At 41.3% G+C, this 14,557-nt stretch overlaps 1 protein-coding gene and 1 long non-coding RNA gene across 24 annotated transcripts in view; one reads left to right on the top strand and one right to left on the bottom strand.

Moving 5' to 3' along the window:
- Positions 1–7,521, bottom strand: part of LOC137210353 (uncharacterized) — a 68,977-nt gene extending 61,456 nt beyond the window's left edge. The window contains exon 1 of the long non-coding RNA XR_010936473.1: positions 7,077–7,521. This is a non-coding gene — a long non-coding RNA (uncharacterized lncRNA). The remainder of the gene's footprint in view (positions 1–7,076) is intronic.
- The window catches only part of C17H8orf34 (chromosome 17 C8orf34 homolog), a 452,646-nt gene continuing 444,603 nt past the window's right edge, over positions 6,515–14,557 (top strand). For 3 of the 23 annotated variants that reach the window (XM_067712131.1, XM_067712132.1, XM_067712129.1), the window contains exon 1: positions 6,536–7,109. In XM_067712131.1, coding sequence (XP_067568232.1) covers positions 6,774–7,109 — 336 coding nt within the window. In that variant the 5' untranslated portion in view covers positions 6,536–6,773. Of the gene's footprint in view, positions 7,110–14,557 lie in introns of all 23 variants that reach the window. The other 20 variants (XM_067712127.1, XM_067712128.1, XM_067712133.1 and 17 more) reach the window with 14 other exon arrangements.

Raw genomic sequence — 14,557 nt, 5'->3', positions numbered from 1 at the left:
AAAAATTTATTGACAAAGTATTTTAGATGGTGATTGCTTATAAACATTCCATATATTAAAAGTTAAATATTAAAACCTAATATTTAGGGCTTCCCTGGTGGCGCAGTGGTTGAGAGTCCGCCTGCCGATGCAGGGGACACGGGTGCGTGCACCGGTCCGGGAAGATCCCACATGCCGCGGAGTGGCTGGGCCTGTGAGCTATGGCCTCTGAGCCTGCGCGTCCGGAGCCTGTGCTCCGCAACGGGAGAGGCCACAACAGTGAGAGGCCCGCGTACCACAAAAAAACAAAAACAAAAAACAAAAAAAACCCCTAATATTTAAATGTGGAAATTTAAGAGATAGAAATGTCACCTGAGAAGGCTGGATGCAGGATTTCACAAGCTGGCAGTATCATTTGAGTTCTCAATTTAGGAGGTCCAGTGAGTCAATGTTATCAGTTCAGTTAGAATCAGTCCCAATATGATTGATTAGCATTATTCAAACTCTCAAGAGACATATAAGCCAGTTTGCCAACGTTTCCATTTAGTATGAGGCCAGAAAATTACACGGGTATCTGCCACCCAGGTTACCTCCTTCCCCATATAAACATACTAGGCAAGTCAAAGTAGTCACCCAGATACCTCCTGGTACAAACAAGTTCGAAGCAAAGGAAGTGACACTGGTAGTCAGAGCCTTGAGAGGCAGTTGAGTGGTGTTTAAAATGCTACCCTCGTTCAAATATGGACTTTGCTACTAACTAGCTGGGACCTTGGACAAGTTGCTTACCCTCTCTGTGTCTCAGTTTCATCATCTGAAAACAAGGGGATGTGACTCTTATGTGCTGGATCCTGCAGCTTTTTGTCCTACTCGACAGATGTGGATAATCACTGAAAAGTTCCTATTGCCTCTCCTTTTACCAGGCTTCTTGTGGAAACCTTTCTTCCCTTATAAATAATTTCTTTATGTAGAGTAATATAATTGAGTAGATCATTTTATATTACACTCTATACTCACCTTACAGCTCTCTTTTTGAATTTAGAAGTACCTTTCTTATTTCCTTTAATTAAGAGACTATAATATCCTGTCTTACTGCTTTGATTTGCAAGACATTCTTTCTACGTAGGACTTCTTCAGGTAATTGGTTTGATACAGCTTATGTGAACTTTGCAAGTCTAAATCTCAGGGACTTGATAATGATGGTGGTGATAATGATGATGACATGATGACAATAATGACAATATTAGCACTACCCTTTACTGAATCTTTCCTCTGTACCTGGCCCCATATGCATGCTTCCTGCATTAGCTCGTGTAATCCTCATAATAAACAGATGAACTATGTACGATTTACCTTTAGTTTACACATGAGGATACTGAGGATAGAGAGGTTAAGTAGCTTGCTGAACATCACACAGCTAGTAAATGGCAACGCCTAGATTTTATCCTGGGCTAGAACTCTGAGGTCAGTGTTCTCAATGATAATGCTGGTAGACTCCCCAATAATGTGTCCCCCCACCCCCTCCCCATTTCAGCTGGATTTGAACCACCACCTAAGAGTACACAAGAAAACACTCTACATTTTCCTAAGGAGATACTAAAGAGAGAATCAAATTCAGGGAAGACCTAAATGATCCTTCACACATGCTAACACAGATATTGGTCCTCAGGCTAATCACAGACCTAACAGTATGTGGAAATCAGTCTTTATAACTAAAGATATATTATACTATGTGAAGTGGTAATAAATATTCTTGCATTAGCATCAAAGTATACCCAGGCATCTTTTGAATTCTTTCCTGAAACATGTATTTTGAAAGTTTCCATGTATAGAAATCCCACTATGTAATAGTTTTATGTGGCTTAAAGCATAATTATCATTAATTTTTGACAATTTGTAATTTAATTGAAATCAAATTACATTTAGGAAGTTCCCCATTCAGGACTTTTCTATGCCCCCACTTGTCTGCTTTATCTCTTCCAGAACTCCCTTTATTTCAGTCTCTGAGGCCACCTCTCTACTTAATAGGACAAAAATGAAAATCCTGGGTGATACACTGAGTTCTTTGGGAAAATAGAAGTCTCTGGCTGTTTTAAAGTGGCAAGGTGAGGGAATTCCCTGGCGATTCAGGGGTTAGGACTTGGTGCTCTCACTGCCAGGGGCATGGGTTTGATCCCTGGTCGGAGACTAAGATCCTGCAAGCCGTGTGGTATGGCCAAAAAAAGAAAAAAAAGAAAGTGGCAAGGTGAGAGAGATACAGGAAGGGGACAAATACGCTTCAGGCTAGCAGCCTAAATTCAAGAAACCCGTATAGAGCTTCTCTGTTTCTTATTTCAGTATTTAATTTCAAGGGATTACATTGTTTATACTTCCTAATTAGGTCTACTGGCCTTCACCATTGTTCTCTTGTCTCTCATCAAAAATTATTTGTTTCAGGAGCTGTGCAAGATGCAGTTACACAAGGGCTTTAGAACATTCTATAAATTGGATTCTGTATATTTGTAAATTATGCTGATAGGCACTTCTGTAGCACAATGAGGTCAAGACAGTCTCACTGAAAATGGCCTTTTCATGCTGTGCTCGAGCCAAAAAAAAGGGAAAGCATCATAAAGGTACTGTGCTATGTTTGCAGAAGAATGCTGGTCAATTCAATCCAAGACAGTGGTTACAGACTTCCCTGGTGGCGCCGTGGTTAAGAATCCGCCTGCCAATGCAGGGGACATGGGTTCAAGCCCTGGCCTGGGAAGATCCCACATGCTGTATAGCAACTAGGCGTGTGCACCACAACTACTGAGCCTGCGCTCTAGAGCCCGTGCTCTGCAACAAAAGAAGCCACCGCAATGAGAAGCCCGTGGCGCACAGCAATGAAGAGTAGTCCCCATTCGCCGTGACTAGAGAAAGCCCGTGCGCAGCAACGAAGACCCAACGCAGCCAAAAATAAATAACTTAATTAATTAATTTTTTAAAAAGTGGTTATTTGTCAGCCAACCTTAAAGAGACTAAATGAAATTCTCAAAATGTATAGCAATAGGATATTAATTAAAGATATGTTTATGAAAAACATATTGTATGAAAATATACTACGTTGCATGCTATAAAGTGCAAGAGAATTATTAAGATACAGTTCATGATTTTAGAGAGTTTGCAATTTAAAAGAGAGACTAAAATATGCATGCAATTAATTAAATGGAAGAAAACAAAACATAAATGACACATGTCAGAGGCAAAGTTTAGCCTGAAAGAACATAGCTGGATTGAATTGAGCTACTAAAATTTAATTAATTCATTTAACTGCTATTTATTGAGTACCTACTATGTGCCAGGTCATGAGACATAACCCTTTCTACCAAAGGATACTGATATCTGGAAACTAAATTCTTGACTAATTTTCAGGATACAGGGTAAAAAGTGGAAGTAGCTTCAGCTTGAGTTTGAAAATACTGAATCAAAATCTGGCCCAATCAATTATTCATTGGGGGACTTGGGCAAATAATTTATAATCGTTTAGCTTCATTGTAGAAGTCAGGAGGGTCATCTTTGATTGCCTCTTCTAATTTCATCCTACATAAAGGTAATCAACAAATGAGTCTTTAAATGTTCCTTGACTATTTCCCATCCTCTCCATCCTTTTATCTCCCGTCCAAAGGCTGGCCCTCATGATTTGCTTGTGGATTCTGTACCCTAAATTAGTTTTGCTCTCCCTGTATCACTCTTTTTCAATCTATTATGCATGTTGTAACCAAAGCAATCTTTCTAAAACTTTTATCTGACCACAACACTCCTCTGCTCAAAACTCTTTAGTCACTTCTCATCACCCAGAAGATGCAAGCCTGTGTCTCTTAGCAAGTAAGACCTTTAATGAGCTGAACTCTGCTTACATTTTTAACCACACACGCCAATCTTCCTCCATATCCACCCTATGTTTCTCTGATCACCAGGCTGTTTTGTGCCTCTGTGCCTTTGCATATGCTATTTTTTTTTTTTTTTTTTTTTGCGGTACGCGGGCCTCTCACTGTTGTGGCCTCTCCCGTCGTGGAGCACAGGCTCTGGACGCGCAGGCTCAGCGGCCATGGCTCACGGGCCCAGCCGCTCCGCGGCATGTGGGATCTTCCCTGACCGGGGCACGAACCCGTGTCCCCTGCATCGGCAGGCGAACTCTCAACCACTGCCCCACCAGGGAAGCCCAGCATATGCTATTTTTTTAATGCCGAAGCCTGCAACGTTATCCCCATCCTCACTCCACCAATGCTATCTGGAAAACTTTAAAATTTTACTCTTCCTTTGACAGTTTGCTCAAACACAATCTCCTTCATGGAGCGTTCCTTGATTATTCGGGCACAGGTCATTTTTTCATCCTTCGGTATGCACACAGCATGTTTTATTGATCTATGTTAGCACCATGCATTATAATGTCATTATTCGTGTATATGCCAATTGCCTCAAAAAGACTGAACACCTGAGAACAAAGACAAGGCCCTTCACCTTTGAATCGTCACTACTAACGTAATGTCTGCCATGGAGAGCCTGTGCAATAAATATTCATTTTAGTAATGAAGTCAGGTTTGGGCATAAATGGAAAGAACGAAGAAATGCTTTGTGGAGGAGACCGTATTTAAGGTAGGCCTTGAAAAACTTCTGAAATGTTTCCTGAATTTTAAAAATGTAATTTGGGGATGTCCAGTGTTTTGATATACATATATACATAAATGTATATATCTTCATGATCTTCCCTTTACTGCTTAAGTATTTTGCCAGCAAAGCTTTGTCTTTTCCATTCAAGGCCCTAGATGCAGTGCTCTGAGTATGGTGAAGGCTTAATAAGTAGGTTAATAGTCTGATTAAAAGAAGCATCTTCCTCAGTTCTCTTAGAATAAGGTACTGTTCTGATTCTCCAGTGCTATGTGTGGTGTCAAAAATGCTTGACTTTTTAGCTGAGTCATAGATGGCTGTGTACCATACCTAATAGCAAATAAAAATGTTGATATTCACTCTCTATATTTAATTTCTCCTGAACATATTAAAACTATATATAAGTGAGTATGCTTTTGATCCACAACGGAAAATATGTGAGAACCCTGGGCACCTCACTGCTATTCAGTTTAGCTCTCCCTGGGCAGATCACCTGAGTCTGATTGTAAAAGCATTAACTTGGGCATCTTTTCAACCCAAATCATGTCTATTTCAGGTTATCAGTGATGGTTATGCTCTTAGGTATTCTGGCAGAATAATAATCTGAATTATTAAATAGAATTAACAGTACTTTTGGGGATATTCCATTCTTAACTAGTGCATGTTTCTACTTAAGTAGTTCATTTAAAATACAGATGAAAAAACACTGGGACTTCCCTGGTGGTGCAGTGGTTAAGAATCCGCTTGTCAATGCAGGGGACACGGGTTTGAGCCCTGGGCCGGGAAGATCCCACATGCCGCGGAGCAGCTAAGCCCATGCACCACAACTACTGAGCCTGCGCGCTAGGGTGTGCGCCTAGAGCCCGTGCTCCGAAACCTACAACGAAGAGTAGCCCCTGCTCGCCACAACTAGAGAAAGCCTGCGCACAGCAATGAAGACCCAATGCAGCCAAGAAAAATAAATAAATAAATTTATCAAAAAAGAAAGAAAGAAAGAAAGAAAAAACACTGACACCAATAAAGATATTATGAATTACAGAAATCTAGAAAGTGGTGAAAGAAAAGGAAATCTACTCTGTTGCAGTCTGCTTTAGGATAACTGCTCCCTTCATTCTAACTTTCATGTTTACTAATATAAATCTTTTTATTTTGATAGCACATCATGGTTAGGAGACAGGGAACTCGTCACTGGAGGCCTCAATGATTGCTTTTTTTTGTTTTTCGTTTTTCCACAAGAAAGAGCTTGTGAAGGAACCTCTGCTGTCTGGAGATCTTCCCTCGGAAACTGCTGCATGATAAAAAGTTCCTGGCTAAATTTGAGGAGCTCAGGAAGCATCTATAGGAAACATCGTTAAGTGCACTAGCGTAGTATTTGAGATGTAGCTAAAGATATATAGCCATAATTACGTGTGGGTTGTAATCCACATAATTATACGAGGATTAGGAAGGCAAACTGGGAGGGAGGGCTGGCTCGCTTCCATCTCTTCTTCCTGTCAAAAGCTAAAGGTTTGCCCCAGCCTCTGGGCGTCTGCACCTTGGGAGTTTCCAGCTGAATTCTCCTCCCGTCGACTTGCTCCAAGCCAAGCCAGACCACCTGAAGGAAGGCAACTTCATGTTCGTGGCAGACCCTCAGACTCAAGCACCTTCTCACAACTCTCCCCATCTCGGCCCCTGAGCTAGCGGGGGCAGCGCAGCAGGTGCGAGGAGAGGCTCAGAAGGGGCGGTGGGGACGACCCCCTTTCGAACTGCCTTTGTAGCTGCCAAGGAGTAGCCAACAAGCGCCAGATTTATGTGCACTTTGAAAGAAGCACCTTCACCATTGGCTTTCGGAGCGGCGCTGTCGCTAGGGAGCAGCGGGCAGGGCGAGCAGAGACTGGGGAGAAGCCCGGGCGGGTGTTCCCGTAACCTGGGAGAGCGGGCACCCACCGTCGGCGCGGACACGCACGCACACGCACGCTCCCCGCGAGTTCGAGCCCCGCGGCCCCGGCCCGCCCGAGGGCGCCCCCCTGCGCCGTTCTAGGTAGAACCGCGCCTCCCGGCTCGCCTCCCGCCCCCTGATTCCCGCCGCTGCTGCCCAGAGAGACAGGAACCTGGAACCTCTGCTCCAGGTGCCCCCGCGCGGGCGCGGCGGAGAGGCGTGGGGCTCGGGGAGGAGGAGAGCGCGATGAATGAGTGCTCCCTTCGCCTCCGAGTTGTCTGAGTTGGCGGCGCCGCGCCCCGGCTTCCGGCTCTCGGCGCCCCACGCGCTCGCGGCTCCAGCGGCTGCAGCCCACGTCCGCGCCGGGAGCCGAGCTCGCCGCGCCGCGCCGCGCCGGGGGAGCCCGGGCTCCCGAGCTCCTGTCCCGGCCCCGGTCCAGGGGAAAGCAGGGGTGTCCCCGGGCAGAGGCGCACGGCCGCGCGGTCTCCCGCACTCTCCGCGGCCCATCGGTCTCTCCATGGCCTCTCATCAGCAATCCCGGATCCAGGCTTACCTGGAGAAGAACAAGATCGGTCCCCTGTTTGAGGTAAGGCGCTGCAGGTGCGGGCGGTCCCGTTTGTCTTTGGGGGGTTCCGGACACCCCGGAGGGAAGGAGGGAGACATAAGAGATGCGCGGGAGGGACGCCCCTGTGGCCCCAGTTCTCTCTCTCTGTCCGGGCCAGGTGTCCTGGAACGCGGCCGCGCGGGCGGTTCTTCGGTTACTTGGGCGCGGACAGGTAAGCTCTGGAGGGACAAGCCTTATCCTGGCATGGCAAGTTTGAGGTGTCTGACTGTCTTGCACCTTGCAACCACATGCACGGGGCCCGGACAGGCTGAGACAGACGGATGCACACACTCAGCCTTACACACGCTCACTTTCTTCCTGGAATTCACACTGTCTTGCGCGTTTTTCCCCAAACGTAGGCAGTAGTAGAACCCGTAAAAGGTGGAGGAAGTGCTTAGCAATGGGATGGAATAAGGTTACCTGGGAGAAAACTGAATTGGTAGGAAGTAGGCTTCTGTAGGTGCGGGCGTGTGGAATGAAATTGCCAAGCTGAGGCGCTGACATGGGTCTCTGGATGAAAGGAGAATCCTTTGCCTTGCGGCCCCCCTACCTGTGTTAGGGGGAGAGAGGGGGCAGAGAAAGGTTCGGGAAAAGCACACGCGTATTTATGGGAAGGAGACAGCTCTGAGCTGTTTTCTCTCGCCATCAAAGAATTGATGACAAAAATACAGTAGGAGAATGGAAAAGTGGGAGAACAGGAGAAAATGAGAACGGGGGACTGAAACCAGGCACCGGCAAAGCGTCCCTCCGGTTGCCAGGGCGCTGGGTAGCTGCAGAGGCCAGCGGGGAGGGACGCCCACGGTCCCCTCCTTTCCTGTCCAACCGTCCAGCTGGGCACGGACCCGCTGCGAGAGGACGTGGGAGGGTCGAGATCCCCGCCCCCCCCCCCGCCAAAAAAATCCGTCGTGGTCATACTTGGGCGTTTACATGACCGCGGTGTCTTAAGGCTGAGACGAGGCAGGAGGAAAGAGATAGCAGAGGATGGAACACCTTCTCCAGGACTGAAGAGAGGAGAATGATAACTGCAGAGAAAAATAAGACTGCGAATTAATGTCCCAGCACAAAAAGGGAGCGGACAAGGGTGTGATCATAACGGGTTTCACATAACAAAGATTTGCAAAATCCCTTGTTTTTCTGACCAACTTTTAAGTTAACCATGTACTGTCTTGGGAGATATGACCATTATCTCAACTGAGAATCACTGTTGTATAGTCATAAAGTCCTACAATATATGTCTTGATTCTTGTTTTTGCGAAAAGTGTTAGCAAAGGAAGTGCATATACAAAAGCAGAGTAGAATTGCTGGAGCGACTAGAATTCCTTTCTTTGCCTTTAGTGTAAAGATTAGAGACTATACACTGTATTTAAAGGAGAAATATAATAACCCTCTGTGGCACAGTGTGTTAATTGTATCAAAAGAAACATAAAATAAATACATTTAGAGGGTTTCTTCTCTAGAATATAAGTACATTTTCCTAGGGAGAATAAATGAATTGTTTTTAATAGATGCTATTCTCATTTACTGACTTTTATAATTCCCAAGATTCTCTCCAAGTGACAGTAATAGAGTTTGGAATGTATGTAAACTTTCTATATACATAATTAGGAAATAAATCCAACTTGGTTTTAAATGCTCACTTTTTCAGTTCCACTGCTGAATCTTAAGGGATGGCAGAATTGTTTCGTAAAATCATTAGACCTCCTCACTAAAAAACAAACAAGGACAAAAGTATATACTTTGTATTTTATTCATTTTTTCGGTAACATATTACATACATCCCCATTAGCTTGGATTGCAGTGATGAGCAGTTAATTTTTAAGGGTTGATGTGCACTTTAAATAATTAAAGGGAGAAAATGGATAAGTTCTCTTCTACTGAAATCAAGTCCTTATGCAACAGTTTTGATCATGAGAGAGCATTGTTTTGAGAGTAGAATTACATGTACTTTACAAAACTGGAAAGTCTCCTCATACTTGAAAACCAGTGGAACTAGTGTAAAATGGACATATTGATCTATCATTCTCCTCAAAGCTCCCAGGCCTTTGGTTAGTTCTCATAAAAATTGCTTCAAGAGATCAGAAGAGGAGCCTAGGAACCTGAATTTAGTAAGAAGTAGCACAAATGATGGTCACATATTTAATTCCTGGGCCACATTGTAAGAAACAGTGACATAAGCTAAAACCTCCATTTACCAATTACAAATTGAAATAGGTGGTACCAAGTTTTATTATCTGTGCTTTGTGGTGATTTTTTTTCGTGCTGAGGCACTGGCATTAGTGACATAGCTTTACTTTAGTTTTGAAAATATATAAGACCTGACAATATGTTCCCTTTACAGATTTTGTTAGCTAGGTCTGTTTTAAGAAAACTCACTGAAGCGAGGCACTTTAAAGAGAGCACATGAATGTTATTTAAAACAGTAGCAAAGGGCTTCCCTGGTGGCGCAGTGGTTGAGAGTCCACCTGCCGATGCAGGGGACATGGGTTCGTGCCCCGGTCCAAACAGTAGCAAAGGTAACATATACTGGTATTGAGGATACTTACATCTCATTTGTTTTTAAACCTGTACAGTTTACTTAGTTTAATTTATTTCTTACTTAGTTTATTTATTTCTAACATTTTATCATTTGAGAAGCTTATCAAAGTGCTGCACACAATATGGTGTTTCAAAAACTACTTTAGAGTGAAATTAATCTTGTTTCCAGGTGATTTAGAAGTATACATTTATACTACCTTTAACTATGTTTGAAGATATTTTGAGGCATTACAAAACCATGCCTAGAAATCGTTGCATTAGAGTCTTGGGTAATGATATTTTAATTAAATAGTATGAAGCTATAAGGTGAAAATGCCAATAATGACTTAGATTCCACAAACTCTTTGAAATGTTTGTAAGATATAATACTTTGAGTGCTCTCATTGGCTTGCTCAGGGCAGGCAAGTAGTTAGCAGTCTGGCCTCAATCTATAACGAATGCTTGATGTTGCTACAATAAGTTAGAACTATAATCTTAATATAGATTTCACACATAGCTCCTCACTTAACTGGCAAGATGTGAAATGATTTGGCTGCCACCAAAGTAGAATATTTTTGCAACATACGTAGGTAAGATACATGGGGCAAACGTAAGACTGATCTCAAAGCCTAGGGCTAGGCACCTAACAGTCAAACAACTTGGTGATCAGAAATTCTGTTGCTTATTAGGATCAAGCCATCTACTTTGTTTATATTGTAAGCAGTTTAACTTAATTCTCAAGAGGTTATATGATGTGAAACGTTGCAATAAATTCATTATTTTTAATACCAAGAAGTATACAATTTTCAGTTTCTCTCATCTTGTTAAATAGGATAATTATTTGAAAATTATGGGTTGGAATGGTGCTCAGGGCGGCCATATGTCTTGGTTCCGGCCTAGTCACACTCACAAGAGTGGGAAATCCTGCACCATATGATATCACTTATATGTGGAATCTAAAAATTGATACAAATGAACTTATTTACAAAACAGAAACAGACCCACAGACATAGAAAACAAATTTATGGTTACCAAAGGGGAAAGGGGGAGAGGGAGGAATAAGTTAGGAGTTTGGGATTAACAGATACACACCACTATATAGAAAATAGATAAACAACAAGTTATACCACAGGGAACTATACTTAATATCTTATAATAACCCATAATGGAAAAGAATCTGAAAAAGATTATATCTTGATAAATATATATGAATCACTTTGCTGTATACCTGAAACTAATACAACATTATAAATCAACTATACTACAATTTTTAAAAAGCAGAATAATGCGGTCTTCATACAATCTCCATGGAATTTTTAAATCTCTGTCTATTGAAGATGTGGCAAACTAAGTTCGCTGCATTTTCCCAAATGTGGTCTGACCCACTCCAAGTAGAATGGAATCACTCTACAACCTTCTGTGTTTAGTACCTCTACTCACATAGTCTAAATTTGTGTTAACTGATTTGGCATATATGTTATGAGGTGGACTCATCAACTGGTCAACCGTAGCAACCAGATTTGTGTTCTAAATGATATTCCCCATTAAGTGGAACCAGGTATCCTTGGAGAAATGGTTAATTAACGGCTTGGCACTGGGAAATACAAGATGAACCTGGAACATCTTATTACGCTAAAAAGTAAGGAAGTGGTCAAAGAATGATAGGAACATGTCCAAAGGACGTAGAAGCCAGCTTGAAGAGGCTCCTATTAACTAAATCTGGGACAATTTAAGAAGCAAAATAAAGAATGATAGTAACATTATCTTACTGTATAAAATAGGAATATTTTATTCCACACATTCATGGGATACATGAATGTGTTCAATTTATGGGGAGAAGAGAAAGCTTTACCTTATCATAAGTACAATGCCAATTAATAAAACTGGAAGGGATGATGGAATTAGAAAATCACTACTTGGCAACCATCTTAGTAATAATTCGGGCAAGAAACATTAATCAATGCTAAAACTAATGGGTGAAAGTTGGATGAGGAATGAGATGTTACATAATCTCTAGTATCTTTCCACAAAATAGATGTTAATTATAAAAGGGAAAAAAGTAACTCTGTAGTGAAGAAACCTGGCAGACGCTACTTTACTCAAGTGTTGTGCCCCCTCTTAGGATGCATTTAAAACAACATGGCATCGCTTCTATAATATTCCTGCCCATCATGCATGACTTGAATTGAATAATGGGAAAATATCTGATAAGCTTGATGGGGAAATTCTGCTTATCTGGAGTCTTAAAAAATGTTAAGATCATGAAAGTCAAGGGAGGTCTCAGACTGAAGAGACGTGGCAAGTAAGTGCAAAATATGTTTCTAGAGTTGATACTTTTGCTATGAAGGACATTTTTGGAAAAGTTGGCGAAACTTGAATGGGGTCTCTAGGTGAAGGGTATATGGAGTCCTTTGTGTTGTTCACATACTTTTTCTGTAAGTTTAAAATTATTTCAAAATTTTTAAAAATATTAAAAATAGAAAAGGACATCTAGGAAATGAGCATTTACAAAATAATTCATCCATTGGGTTTCTTTAAACATTAAATTATGTGAGTGTAGTTAAGAATTGTTATCAATGATTTATACATGGCAACCAATGAATAATAAACTAAAATTCTGAGTAAAGAAAATTTACAATTCTGGTTAATTAAGCATATGCATTTTCCTCTACTCCCTCTCAAAATTTTATTGAAATATCAGCAAAAATATTAAAAAAATAAATGCATAAGAGTGCTGGAACACAAGGAAGGGTGCTGAGGCAGAGATACTGTTTGTTTATGAGTGGTGGCATCTCCTTTGCACCTACACATGATCGAGTGTCATAGAGTCAATGATATGTAGTGAAAATGTTTGCAATTTCCTGGAAGGTACCTAAAATACATGGACTCCGCTGGGACATCTTCTCATATGCCTGTCCTCCTTCCTGCTGTCTGGAATGCCTCTTTGTAATACCTCCCTCCTACCTTTCTTTACTTCTTCCACATCCCCAGGCAACCACTGATCTCCTTTTTGTCACTAAGGTTGTTTTTCCATTTCTAGAGTTTTGTATAAATAGAATCATACTCTATGCTCCTTTTTTGGGGGAAGGTGTATATCATTTTGTACTTGACGTCATTATTTTGCAATTCGCCCATGTTGCATCCTGTATCAGTAGTTTACTTCTTTTTATTGCTGAATTAGTATTTTGTATGGATTTATACTTTTGTTTCTCTTGGGGACCTGGAATAGGTTGGATGGATCATATAGTAGGTGTATGTTTAACTTTTTAAGACATTAGCCACTAGTTTTGAAGCTTGTACAGTTTTACGTTCCTACCAACTGTGTGTGAGAGTTTCAGTTCACTATTCTCACCCAAACTTGATATCATCTGTCTTTTTAATAATAGCCATTCTAACTGGTTTGTGTGGTATCTCATTGTGGTTTTAATTTGATTTTACATTGTTGCCTCACTCTTACCCCCGATCTGAGGCCAATGTCAGTGGAGACCATGTGGGGAGGCTGGCCTCCTCCCACTCCTGACAGTAATAAGGCATTCCTCTCCCTCCCCATTGGGGTTGTGTCAGAAGAGGCCTAGAGAAGACTCAGGACTTGTGGTCCAGCGGTAACAAGGCCACCCCTACCATGAAATCCATGCCAAGACACATCGAAATTAAATTTCTGGGGAAGAAAGACAAGAAAAATCTTGAAAGCAGCCAGAGAAATGCAACATTCTACCTATAGAGGAAAAAGAAATTAGAATGACACCAGATTTCTCATCAGCCCATGGAGGTCCAAGGGAAGTGGCACAATATTTTTCAAGTGCTGAAAAAAAAGAACCTAGGATTACATTAGAGAAAATATCCTTCACAAATGAAAGGGGAATCAAGAGAATTTGTCACCAGCAGGCCTTCCCTAAAAGTATGGCTAAAGGAAGTTCTCTAAACAGAAAGGAAATGATGAAAGAATAAGGAAGTTTAGAACATCAGGAAGGAAGAAAGAACGTGGAGAGTGCAAAAATATGAGTAAATATAATACGTTTTCCTTCTCCTCTTGAATTTTCTAAATTATGTCATGATTGAAGCACAATTATAACAATGTCAGATGAGGTTCTAAAAGTATGTAGAGGAAGTACTTAAGAAAATTGTATTATAATCAAAGAAGGGTTAAGAGGTGCAAAGAAGGTAAGGTTTCTCTACTTCACTTGAACTGATAAAATGACAATACCTGTTGACTAATTGTATATGTATAATGTAATACCTAGAGCAAGCACTAAAAAAACTATACAAAAAGATGCCCTCAAAAACGGTAGATAAATAAAAATGGAATTAAAAAAAATGTTCAAGTAACCTCCAGGAATAGGAAAAAGAAAAAAATAAAGCAGAGAGAACAAACAGAAAAAAAATAAATAACATGACAGACTTTAGCCCTAATATGTCGCTAATTCAATTAAATGCAATGGTCTAAGTATACCAGTTAAAAGAGATTGTCAGAGTGGATTAAAAAACATGACCCAACTAAGAAACTCACTTCAAATACAAAGATACAGGCAGGATAAAAGTAAAAGAATGGAAAAAATATTATGCAAACATCAAAGGAAAGCAGGAGTGGCTATGTAAATGTCAGATAAAGTAGACTTTAGAGGATAGAAAATTATCAGAGACAGGAATTGTCATTTTGTAATAATAGAAGGGTCAACCCACCAAGAAAAAGAGCAATCCTGAGTGTGTGCACTGAGCAGCAGAGCTGCAGACTGTGTGAAGCAGAAACTGATAGAACTAAGAAGAGAAATAGACAAATCTGTAATTATAGTTCAAGACTTCAAAACCCCTCTCTTGACAATTGAGAGAACAACTAGGCAGAAATTCAGAAACACCATAGAAGAACTCAACAGCACATCAGACAACAGGGTCTAGCTGACATTTGTAGACCACTCCAT

The sequence above is a fragment of the Pseudorca crassidens genome, chromosome 17 (genome assembly GCF_039906515.1).
Source record: "Pseudorca crassidens isolate mPseCra1 chromosome 17, mPseCra1.hap1, whole genome shotgun sequence".
NCBI classification, from domain to species: domain Eukaryota; kingdom Metazoa; phylum Chordata; class Mammalia; order Artiodactyla; family Delphinidae; genus Pseudorca; species Pseudorca crassidens.
Note: the sequence above shows the minus strand (reverse complement) of the source record. Positions and strands in the feature narration are given on the sequence as shown.